Source organism: Phalacrocorax aristotelis, chromosome 8, assembly GCF_949628215.1.
Source record: "Phalacrocorax aristotelis chromosome 8, bGulAri2.1, whole genome shotgun sequence".
Classification (NCBI taxonomy): Eukaryota; Metazoa; Chordata; class Aves; order Suliformes; family Phalacrocoracidae; genus Phalacrocorax; species Phalacrocorax aristotelis.
In genome coordinates, this window is record NC_134283.1 from 38622543 (window position 1) to 38635078 (window position 12536).

Sequence of the window (12536 nt, forward strand, 5' to 3'; positions counted from 1 at the left end):
AACGTTTCTTGTGCGTTTCTGCAACCTCACTGGGAACCAAGAGTAAACCACTGAGCAATAAGAGTGTTTTAAGACAGGATCCAAGTCCACAGTACAGTACTGGATGCCTAAGGAATTGTGGAAGACCAAAATGGGCTGATCCAGCATAGCCTGCCCATGGGAAACCTCTCCTTCAGGCCCATTGATTGTGTCTCTTGTGCTTTGAAGCCTGAGGGTTCACAGCCCCTTCCAAAATATATTAATTCTGCCCCTTGATGACTCTATCTTTAAAACTTACCAGTGGGTAAATGAACCCTTCTGAATGTTAGAGACCTTGAATCTATAACCATGGCCCTGTGGGGTAAGCTGGGACGCCTGGTCCAAGGCACTTTTGGGTCTCAGCTTCCCCAGCTGATAAATGGGAATGACGATATGGGGAAGTCCCTCCAGATCTGTGGCACCAAGCAGTACATAAGAGCATGACATTAATGATTATAGTTAACCTCAGCAGCTCTCAGTGTCTGCATAAATGTCCATGGGCCTTTAAATCCTACTCTCTTTCTCCCTTCAACGGTCTTTTGGACGAGGAATTTAGCAGGTTCATGGTGTGAAAACTGAGTTAGAAACATCTTAGATGTCCAAGCCTCTGAAACAGCATGGGGACTCCTAGGAAAGCTGATCCTAGTGAGGATTTTTGGACCAGTGCTGGTTCTGAGTTATCTCTGAGCTGACCATGTCTTCTCTCTCTGTAAAAACAAGCTAAAATCCTCTAATAGCCCTTTGTAAAAAACATCCCCACAAAACTCAAAACTAAACAAAAGCATTAACTTTCAACCCACTGGATGTTTAGTTTCCTGACTCTTGGGTACATATTAGATAGATTCCCAATTTCAACCTGAAGCAGTTTATTTGGCTGCTGTTCACAAGTCAGACACAGCAATAATCAAGGAAATCTCGTTTGATTCAGGTTGGGTAGTATTGCCTGAGGGGTAACATCATTTTCATTTCCACACATCCAGCACTGGCACAAAACGGCATGGACAGGTATGAAAAGTGGATCATGGCTCCTTGGTGCTAAAATTCCAGCTGATAGTTTCATTTTTGTGTAAATAACAGTTACCAATAAAAATGTTGTTTGAAAAAAAGAGAATGTGAAAAGAAAAACATTATTGCATTCGATAAAGCAAAATCCTTTGCAGTACAGCCAAAAGAAAAAAAAAAAAGAAAAAGAGAGGTAAAACAAATATAGCGGTTAAATAAAAGATCCAGGTACCAAAGAGCAAAATTTAATGAAAGCCAAAACTGTTAAATATGGATCCCTGTTGAGAAAAAATGTCAATGTCTTTAGGATTTTTACCATTACTCTATTTTTAAGAAAAGTGTAGTAAAAATACATATTACAAGTTAACATTTTCCACGCTTTTGTCCTATTCATATTTTTTTTAACTCCTCCACCTATCAAAAGCCTTTGAAAACTGCATTTCACATCTTCACATCACAGGCGGCCAGTCCTAGCAGAGATGCGCTGCTTCTCGCGAGACAGTCTAACGGCCCGCTTGGGCTTCCCGCGACCTGCTGCCATGTGGTCCTGTCTTTGGAGGAGGATGGGGCACCGATGGGTCTTGGCAGCCTGCCTCTGCCACAGTGCCCAGTGGTGCACTGCCGTGGCAAGATCCAGGACGTTGAAAGAGCTGGGTCAGGAGATGCATCAGAGGGCTCCGGGCATGGACACAGGCTAGCTTGTGGGATGTCTTCATTGTGCTAGCACTTATACAAAACTGAAGTTAAAATTAAGAAAAGCAGATTAAAAATAATGATAACCAACACAAAGTGACCTGAAGAGGTGTTTGGAGTGGCTGATAACAGAGTTCATGATGAGTGATGAAGATCACAAGGGTTTCCAGAGGTGGAGAGCGGAAAACATATTGGCACAAGACATGCTGTGCCCGAGCTTAGGACCGTGACTCTGACTTGCTGGTCTCCAAAGTGTTGCATGACATGTGGGTAAACGGAACAGATAATTCAGACCAGGCTGGTGTTAAAGGTGGTAAATGTATTGCTCTGCACATTCGTACACTAATGAAAACTGGTATTCAGGCACCTTCCAGATGTACTTATGGACAGCTGCATAGACAGATCTTCCTCATAGACCTGTGCCAGTCATTTGCCTACATCACTTTCTCTTCACCTGCCTCCCTTCTTTTCCTGCTCCTCTCTTGCTACATTGCAGAAAAAAAAGAAAGAAAAAAAAAAAAGAAAAAAAGGAAAAAATGAGAAGAAGCATCTCAGAACACTCCAACAGCAGCTCAGTCCCAAGACGGATACTTTCTGGGTCCTGTGAGAAGCTTTGAACTTTATTTGCTGTCAGTGATGGACTTGTGAGATGGGACAAGGCTAGGTGGGTTCTCTGTGGTCCCTGCCCCACAGATCTTCTCTCTCTCCAGATGCTCCCCTGGGTATCCTTCCCTTCTGAGGAGGTGTCTCAGGCTCACCAGGGTGAGAAGCATTTCTCTGTCCATGCCAGTGATTCACAGAATGAACCTGTTGTGCAGGTCTGGAAAACTATCCTTGCCTCTTTCATCTCCATGCCTGTGGTTGGACTCCCAGATGCCTGTTTGGCAGTGCGGGTTTCTGCAATACCAAGTATAGGGTCAGCAACCTGCTCTCCTGGCTTGTGGATGCTTCCTCCTCCCTAAAGATACATGAGTGGGAATCTGCTACTTTTGGCTTTATACCCAGGCAGGCTACAACTTGATGGGAAGGCTGAGTTTGACCAGCCCTGATGCTGTTGAATGTCATGGACCCTTGAATGAAGCTCTTATAGGGTTTCCTCCTTGGTTTGCTTCAGCAGTTCCTTCCAGGAAGCCATTCTGGCCAATTATCTACAAAATGTCCATCTTAATTAGAAAAATGGCCATAAGGGGATTTCAGAGCAAAAAGGCAGGGATACTCCCATTGCAGCCCTATGACTTCTAGCATGTTTTACTCATTAATAGGCAGCCATCTAGAACTGGATGTCTTGAGATGGTCTATTCCTGGCCCAAGGTGATTCCCTTTTGTGACCACCAAAAAGGGAGCACACACAGAAGCTAAGCAATGAAGAAATGGTTCACAATTGCTTATTAGCCCCCAATAACCTAGGCAGGAGAGTCTCATGTGAGGGGAATGCGGCATTTACTTTCTCTCTTCCATAAACAGCAGCTGACCGTGATCTTAGACCAACCATCTGCTCTAGTCTGCCACGCATGATGCTCTCCACTCCAAGCACATGATTCTTCTCTTGAACCGCCACTCATCATCTCTGGAAGAATTACCACTTTGTCCTCAGGTTACGTGGGGTTTTGCAACTCACTCATGACTTTGCCCCTGTAAAACAGCCTCATGTTTTTATTACGGTTCTTTCTTGCACCAAGTCCTTCCTGTTGCAGGGAGAGGCATTTGCGGCTCCGTCTGCCTTGTTGCAATAACTCCACAGCCCGACTTCACAACAGAACAACGGAAGGCAGAATCATGATGGACAAAAGGGGTCAATGCTGACACCCTGCAGGGACTTCAACTTGCCATTTATCAGGATTTTCTTTTTTGCTGTTAGTAGCTCAGACATTATGGTTTGCATCCCAAACTAAACCAGATTGAAGGACTGAGCAGGGAAAGGGGAAAGGGCTGATTTTACCCTGACACCACAGGAATTAGTAAGAAAAAATATATATATTGCACACACTAAGACTTATTAACAACCAAGTTAAAACAAAATGGCATAGTCCTCATTAGTGTTCCAGTGGTTCGTCGATCAGGGACGGTTCATGAGTCTGTTAAATCCCATTATACTCTCCTTATTGCAGTACAGACCTGTTTCTGTTCTCCTGCCGGTGGATCTGTTTGCAAATAAAAAGGGAAATAGATTTGATTTCCTTGAGAAGATCCATCCAATTTTCCCTTCTGTCATCATCATTTGTCTTGTTGGTGTTGGGTTTGGTTTTGGCTCTGGAGGGGTGGAGTTGGGCTGCCCCTGCTCTCACCCAGGCAATGGGTCAAAAGGCCAATTATAATCCTGTAGCTCCCAGGGACATGCCAGTGCTGTGACTCATGCACGGGATCGTCTGCATGGATTTGGGGAAATCATGGCTGACCACGCGTCCGTTTTCTCCACTGCCTCCTGCTGCAGCCGGCCTGGGAAGGGTTGATGTCCGTATGGCTTCGTTGATTGATTGCTGTGGGATTAAACAAAAACCCTTTTTAGGAAGGACGGGGGGGTCTCCCCCTGTCCTTAGCAATGTTGGTGAAATTACAATATAAACCAGTGTTGTCTTTCTGTCGCTGTTCTCTCCCTCCTTGTCTCCATTCAGGCTCTCACTTTCTGCATGTCCCTACTGCATCTGCTCTGTTAATTCGCACCTCTTCTACATTCAAAATTAAATGTTTCAGCAGTATTTTAGGGTATAAAGCATACGTGCCATATGCAAAAACTATTCAAATTCTACAACATAAGAACAGTCATCCTGGATCTGAGCAGAGGTTTTATACACACTTCCCCCATAGATATGCTATTACTACTCCAGTACTGTTATATATGGTGGACTCTGACTCACTTCAAGCATATGTTAAACTCTCCTCATGTGAGAAGTTGAGCATGTGCCTATGTTTTTATCTACAGTGATGACTGAGGTAACCAGGAAATGCAAACCTAATTCAGGAACCTAAATCTCATCTTCCTGTTCCAGATACCACCCAAAACATTTGCTTTCAGAGAGCTAAGGAAGCTACCTGTTTAGAACAATTAAACTAAAAGATGAAGTTCATTTGGTTTCTTTGCATTTAAGCTAGCTTTAAGGGCACCGTCATCCTTCCTGGGCTGGGATGTCTAGGTGAAGAATTATCCAGAACAGATAAATCTGGAGCAGCTATTCAGAAAGTGTCAACTTAGTGCCTTGCCAGGCATGGGGCCGCCTCCTGCGCTGGCAGGATCTGGAGCTTGGCCAGGAGGTCTGTAAGGGCTTGCTGAGCAAGTGTTGGGTTCAGAGGGGGATCTGACCTGTCTTTCTGGGCACTTGCCTGGGTTTTGCTGAATGGCCTTGTGGGGTGGCCAGTGATGGTGGGAACCAGCAAAAGGGACAAGCTTAGAACTTGTTGACATAGGGAGCAATGATTCCTTCCCATAATGGCTGTTTCTGACATGGCAAGAGAACTGCAAGCTTACACTGACGAGAACTAGTGGGTCATTTCTAGCAACACTGGGAAGCCAATACCAGGGCAAAATCTCCTTAAAACTAAAACTACAGAGCTGTTACATTCTGTCACTCCATTGCAGTACATTTGTGACATACCTAGCTTTTCAGTGTAGACAGCAATTACAATTTAATTTTTGTATATTCAAGGACATTAATTGCTCTCATTATCTTACCCCTGTGCTCAATGTACCTCTCATTGCCTGCAGAATTTTCTGAATCTCAATGGGAAAGCACTATTGCACATTTTCAGTGAATTAGGAGTGTTATTATTGCTGACAGAACATTAAGCAGATTGCGAAATGGTGGCATAAAAATCAAAGAAATGATTACTTATTTTCCTTTTGAATCTGGGTAAGTTTCAGTACTCAGGGAAGTGAAAATTTCTATAAATTTTATGAAACTCACTGCATGCTTCATATACTCATACCAACTTCCATGCTTATGGGAGAGGTCAAGGTGAGGCAGAAAGGGGATGCGTTACTCTTACAGCACAGACCCCACTGCACCCTTGTGCACAATGGTATCTGTAAAAGGGATCGCCTCTGCTAGTCATCTGAGTCAAGATGCACTTTTTCCACAGATGTTGCATTAAATGCATATCCCCAAGGCTCTCAAATCTAATCCACTCTTGACATGACACTCTGAAATTTAGGCGCACCAGAATTTAGGGCTCAAACAAATCTGAATCATAGGAAGCACACTTCTGCAAGACCATGACAGGGTGGAGAAAAAAAAATTGTTACAGGAGACATTAGAGGCCAATTTCTAAGAGGACCCATAATTCTGAATTTGGAGACCCACATCATCTGTTCCAGGGCAACAACACTCTGAACATGTATCACCATTGCCAACCTGCAAATGGTGCCAGCAGGGTGCCAGCAAAGGGAACAACAGGATCTGATTCATTACCGCACTACCCCAATTTTATCTTGCTGTTAACTGCTCGGGCTTGGGGATTTTTTTTAGTGCAGTAACGGCTGTACCACACAAACTCCAGCACACTTCATCCATGCTGCACACACATTGCCATAGTCTGCTGTCTTTAATTTTAAGGAATGGCAGTGCATTCCTGTTACCATTTGTGCTATGATTTTGCTCTGTATCTGGGTTTTGAACTAGCAGTATGCCACATGTCTGATCTTGCATCAGCTCCCTGCTACAGCCCAGTTGACCCTCTTTTAACTTCCTTTGATGCGCCTATTCCTTTCTAGCAAGTTGAGTGACACAATCACTTCATTATCCCTATGTCTTGGATTTCCACCCATGGTCTTGGCTGCATCCGTCTCTGAAGGCAGCTTTGGAGCCGGGGTAGGATCAGAGAGAAGGTGTGAAAGGCCGGGGAATGGGTTGACACCTTCATCCGCTTTGATTCACTTCTGGACTTGTAACAAAACTCGATTAAGGCAACCAGCATGGCTAGTCCGAGCCCACCGATGAGGATATAGAAAACCCCCGCCACATTGCTGAGACTCAGTGCGCTTGTCTTGTCCTAGAAGAGAAAGGAGAAGGGAGGGAGGGGAGGGCACGTGGGAAGGAGAACAACAAAATTAATATGAGATTGCTCCGGGAGGGATGCTGCACAATATAGCAATGTTGGCATTACATCATCTCCCTCTTTAAATGAACAGGTGACATTTCTAAAAGCATTTTCAATTTTTAATTCAGTATCTAGTAAATCTAATGTTTCCCTCACACAAACAAATAAACGTTTCTTCAGCAATGTGACTCTTTGTAAAGGTTTGGGATCTCCATTTTTCAATCAGCTAACTTAAATACTTATTTTACCCAAAACGCCTAGTTTAAATTATTGATTAAAGGAGGGGGAAAAAAAAAGTTCTCCGCCTCTGTGACATTTGCTTGTCCCTGATGTCTTGCCTGAAATAACCCATTCTCTTGGAAATGCTCATTCCTTCATTCCTAGATTGTTTCCCCCGCAAATTCTGTTGCTGAGCAACACATTGAAATGGGTGGGTTTTTTTTCCTTTTTTTTTCTTTTCCTCTTCAATACCAAGGTTGAGGTGACACCTGAGCTGTCCTCAGAAACTCATTTGATTTCTTTGTAATAAGGCAATTATTTCATATGCAATCAAGACCCATTGATGCATGTCTAAGCTAATTATTTGGTTGGCAATAAATAGGGCTATTAATGGACCACAACTCACAGTCAGCAGCTACATTCTGATTTTACAATTGCCTAATGAATTGTCATGGCTCTCTGGGGAAGAGGCGAGTCTCAGAAAGACTAATTTCACTGCTAGGGAAACTGAGTCCCCACATCTAACCCCAATGTCACTCAGTGCAGCTCTCAAAACCTTCTCCTCCGTGCAGACCAGGTGGAGTTGGGGTGTTGGGATAATCTGGGCAGCAGCAGGACCCAAAAGCTTGGCTCAGCTATGTGTACCAGGCTCTTGTTTCTAGGACACATTTTCTCTACAGTGCAATCAGACAGAGGTCCCCTGATCCGTGCTTGTTGCTGCTCTGCAATATCGACTCGATACCTATTTGCCAGTACAGATTCCCCAGGGCAAGCCCAACAGGTCAATGCAAATCTGTTGGAGTGACCAAGGCCTGAGCAGCATTGACAGCCCCGCTTCCTGGACGTGGGAGGAAAGTTGCATATGGATTGTTTGAGATGCAGCCGCACAGTTAAAGAAAAATATTTATGCCTGTAGAAGTGCCTGCAGCTGGGGACAAAGCCTATGCATGGCTCTTGGTGTTCCCTGCTACTCCATGGACACGTGGACTGGTGGGTGGCACAGTTTGTTCCTTGCCCTTGTAGGACAGTTGATTCACTTGCTTTGCTTGGCAGGTTTTACAATAAGCAACCCACACTTTTCAGGAAGTGCAAGGATTCAGGAAGCAGAAAACTATATTGGAGTGATGTTGAAAGGGTCCAAAACCAAGCACCAACATGAGCATGGAAGATTTTGATTCAAGAGCAGTCTGCCTGGCACTGGCACTGTCTTTCAGGCAAGTACATTTTGCAAAAGGATTCTGTCTTTTGCGGTACTAAGGTTTAGTGGCAAAAAAAGTTAACCCACAAAGCATGAAAACACTTCAATTTTCAAAATTAAAAAAAAAGCCACCTCCTGTTACAGAAGAGAACTGAACTTCTTTCTTTTTAATAGGAAGATAAGAGGGTTCCAGTTAAGAATACTAAAAATAATGGTTTTTTTTTCTACTGCTCCTTTATCTGGACCCACTGCCCATGTGAGCTGCGAAGCTTCTGCCCAGCTGGAGCTCTTGCTGCAGGTGCCAGTGTCATGGGGAGCAACTTTTCATCCTGAACCCTCTGCCGAAAGATGCTGAGGTTTGGTTAGGGTAGCCTCTGCAGAGTTTCGGTCACTGGAAAAAACTCCACAAGTGATCTCATTTTCCATGCTTTGCTGATTGACATCGATGCCAAGAGATTTGCTGCTGTCACCATGTGCGTTGCACAGCTGCAGATGTGATGGTTGCTGCTGATGGACAGGTTTGTTTTATCCCTGGTATAACCTTCATACGCTGGTCAGTTTGTAATCTTGCTGATTCTTCGTGTGTGCTCTATAATTAGAGATTTCTGCAAATATCCTCTTAATCTCTGCATTTTCCATATTTGAAGGATTATTTATCTGGTCTTTTATAATCTGCCTTCATGCATTTTTTCCCCCAGGCTTGACTGTACATTTGTTCAGTCATGTCTTCTCTGCAGATTACTGGGTGTACTTTTAAGTACCAGCTGAAGAATGTAGGGAGTATTTTAGTGAAGATTTAGAAAAGTGGAGCAATTACTGTGAAAAAACTGTGTTACAACACATCAGATACTTTGCGTCTTCAAATTCAGTCTGAAGGGGCCGCACCAGCTTCAGGGAGGGACAAAGACACTGGAGGTGGGCTGCCCTCCTTGAAATCCTAATTTTTAGCCTGGTTCCCTAATGAAAAGTGGCTGATTAGCACATGCTCTGCACTCAGAGGGAAGGATGGGGACAGGCAAGGAGGTGAGGCAGCCTATTTGTCTGAGTCTTACTAATAATTTGCATCAGAGGCTCCACATGGGTCTTGACTTGCAGCCACAGATCCTTGGGAAACCTGGCTTCCTTGGCTCTGCCAGGCATGGGAACACATAGATTTCCAAGTATTATTGGCCATGATATTCCACCCCCAGTCTGGGGTCATGGTCTGACAGGGCTCCTTCTCAACTGGCTGCAATGACAGAGTGGTCTGGCATCCAGGAAAGGCTGCTGCTTCTTAATTTCAACTTTCCTCCTGATGCCAGCAGCAAATCGACCAGTAAGAGAGGACATGACCCAAAGCAGTTTCCTGCACCATTATTTCATACAATTAATTTCAGAGCTGTTGTATTTTTCTTGCATTTACTTTGCAGTAGCATTACTATTATTTTTATTATTATTACTATTATTACTGTTACTGTTATTACTACTATTACTATTATTATTGGGACCATTTGGGTGAACTGCAAGTTGTCTTATCCAGAAGGCAAAGGGAAGCACAGCGAGGCACAGTGGCGGGCAAACCTGCCGGAAGGGAGAGAGCAGCATGAGTTTCACCTCTGCCACCATAACAAGGTTTCTCCCAAGGAGCCAAAGACATGGGCAGCTTCAGCAGGGCACTGAGGAACACTGAACTGCGGGGTCATGGTTGATGACACAGCCTGCTGTCATAAGCCAAGCTGAGAAGTGATATTGGTCCTGTGGTGTTGCTTGATTTCCTGCTCATCCTCTCCTTTTTCTTTTCTTTTTTGTTTCCTTCCCTCTCCCAGCAGGACATGCAGAGACATTCTCCGGGCCGGAGTGGCATCTTGTTGCTCCCATCAGCTGCAGGAGCAGACCCACATGAAGGGTAGGAAATGCTGCATGCCCCCTGCTGTTTCTATGCATGTTGCTGCCCTAATAATGTTCATAATAATAATGAAGAGCCCCAATTCATGCTAACTGCTTGAGAGGACCCTTCCCTCCTCTCTGCTTGGACTCTATGACACCAGACGCTCTCCTGCAGAGCTGCCCATCACCAAACCAGCTTGTTAGTGGGAGTGTAAATGTCACCGTTCATCTCCCGCAGCGGCAGAGCACTGACGTGGGGGGAAGATTGGCAGGTGAAAAGAGAAAGAAAAACCCATCTTTCCGAAAGCCCGGCCTTGTTGCTGCAGCAACCAGGCCCCTTCCCGTCTGTTCCTCTCAAACGTGGCACTGTGTCCATCATCCTCTTTGTCATTATTTATCCTCCTTGGCTGAAAGGTATTAAGGCCAAATTTGCCCAGTTTCTCAGCATGGCTGTTGCTTTCTTTTACCCTGCATTACCAGAGCCCATTGGCAGCACAGGGCGGAGGCACCTCGAGTTGTTGCAGTCTCCATAGGAAATGAACTGTCCTTAGAGAAGGTGGTAGCTCCAGAAGTTGAGCTTTTACACCAAACACTAGGCTGACTTTACTGGGAAAAGGTCTGAAGCTCAGCAATGAAGGATGTAGTGCTGGCTGCTGTGGGTATGCCAGGAGATGGGTAGGAGCACATGGATGGCTGCCTTCAGGGATGATGCTGCCCAGCATGAAAAGACACCTTAGGTTTGAGAACCAGCCAATTCCCTGCAAAGGCAGGGCAAGGCAGCAGCAGGATTTGTTCCCTATCTTTTTTTTAAACAAAAGTGCAATTCTTGCAACTGTAGAAGGGGATTGGGAGATCTGTGTGGCTTTGATGAAGGTCCTTTAATTGCATGAAGTGATCTGGCTGCACCTGCAAGCAGGTTGTACCTTGCCATCCCGATCTGGAAAAAAACCCTTCCTTTTTCCCATTGCCTTGCAAAAGCCCCAGGGAAGAGGAGAATCACATCCATCTGCCCTGACTTTTAATGTCCAGCTTGTCATTACCCACCAACAACCCAAGGCACCACTTTCAATCCCACAGCACATCTCATAGCCTGCAAAAAAGCTGTCCATCCTGTGCCTGTTTGTAAAATGGGGTCCTTTTAGGGAACTGCCCTGTTACAGAGCATCTGTCTCTCTTCTGGGCTTATTTCTGCTGTGGCAAGCGGAGGGGGAGTGCAGGAAGTCTGGGAGACAGGACCAGGAATTGGAGGATGGTTTCTGGCTGTGTGGAAGTGCTGGAGATGTGTGTGCATGGAGAAATTTCCAGCCTGTGGGAAGGGGTGGCTGCCACAGGTTTACTGCAGGCAGAAGAGCAGCAGAGACATTGCTGCCTGGTACAGGATGCTGCCCGAGATTTCCCACTGTCTGGCAATGAAGGTGGGGCTGTGGTGGTCCTGGATCAACAGCCCCTGAGCACAGCTGCCCAGCACCTCCTGGGATGGCATAACATACCCAAATATTCAGCAAAGCAAGAGTGTTTGCCTCTGGAGTTCTAGGTCAGATCCACTAATGTATCTGCTGTTTCATTATAGGAGTTTATCTGGATGAAAGACTAGATGGGCAATAGATAGGTAAACAGTCAGATTAAAAATGGGTGGACAGAAGTTGGCTACTGGCATGGAACAGCATCTGGAGCCAATGAACATAAGCCTGGGAAACACCAGAGGTTTTACTTGGCTCTGGCCAGAAACCTTGGATACAAACCTTACACCCAGCTAGCACCTCACCCCTCTTCATTAACATTCATTTATCCTTCTGAAAGTCCTCTAACTGCAAACTAAGCTAAGCTCAACAACACACAGAAATGAGGTTTTGTCACGCCTGTGGGAGGAAAGATATGAAATGGCCTCCAACCTCTCAAGCTTTGCTCTGAACCTTGGCTATCAGAGGAGAGGTGCATGGTCCCGCTTGTGTCCCCAAAGCGCAGATGGGTTTTGTGGCCACCATGGGCAGGATGGGGGAATCTGTGCCTGATGCTCAGCCCTGCCTAGCCTGCCTCATCCCGAGCACTGAGGGCACCACGGGGAAAGGGGGAGGAGCTGCTCATGCAGCAGCCAGGAAGCTCAGCTTGTTTGCAGTAGGTGCAAAAGAACCCAAGAAGCAAAACCAGGTAAAACTAGGTGGGTATGTTTGCCTGGCTGCATTCATAAGAACAGTGAGCAATGCAATTGCTTGGTATTTCTGCAGGTGGGAGAGGGCGTCTGGTGATGTTATGTTGATTTCTCTTACTGTTTCATATTGCACTGCTGTTGCAGACATGGTGCGGACACTAAGCAAGGAACAGAGATGCGACCCTTTCATGTAACAGCTGAGACTTCACTGCAACATTCCACTCCCATTCAAAGCTTACACAGTTTTAAGGTTTGTGCCTACTGATTTCACACATGGAGTTTCAAGCAGCTCTCATGACTTAGGATCCAATCTCATTTATTCACATGTGATTCACATGTTTGTTATCGAGTTTTTCAAGC

The 12536-nt window shown here is 45.2% G+C and overlaps 1 protein-coding gene across 2 annotated transcripts in view; it reads right to left on the reverse strand.

Annotated features, from left to right (window-relative positions):
- Positions 1-473: 473 nt before the first annotated feature.
- Positions 474-12536, reverse strand: part of GRIA1 (glutamate ionotropic receptor AMPA type subunit 1) — a 140074-nt gene continuing 128011 nt past the window's right edge. For both annotated transcript variants that reach the window (XM_075102655.1, XM_075102657.1), the window contains exons 15-16: positions 6562-6696; positions 474-4211 (exon numbers count right to left, since the gene is read on the reverse strand). In XM_075102655.1, the coding sequence (XP_074958756.1) occupies positions 4023-4211; positions 6562-6696 (324 nt within the window). In that variant the 3' untranslated portion in view covers positions 474-4022. The remainder of the gene's footprint in view (positions 4212-6561; positions 6697-12536) is intronic.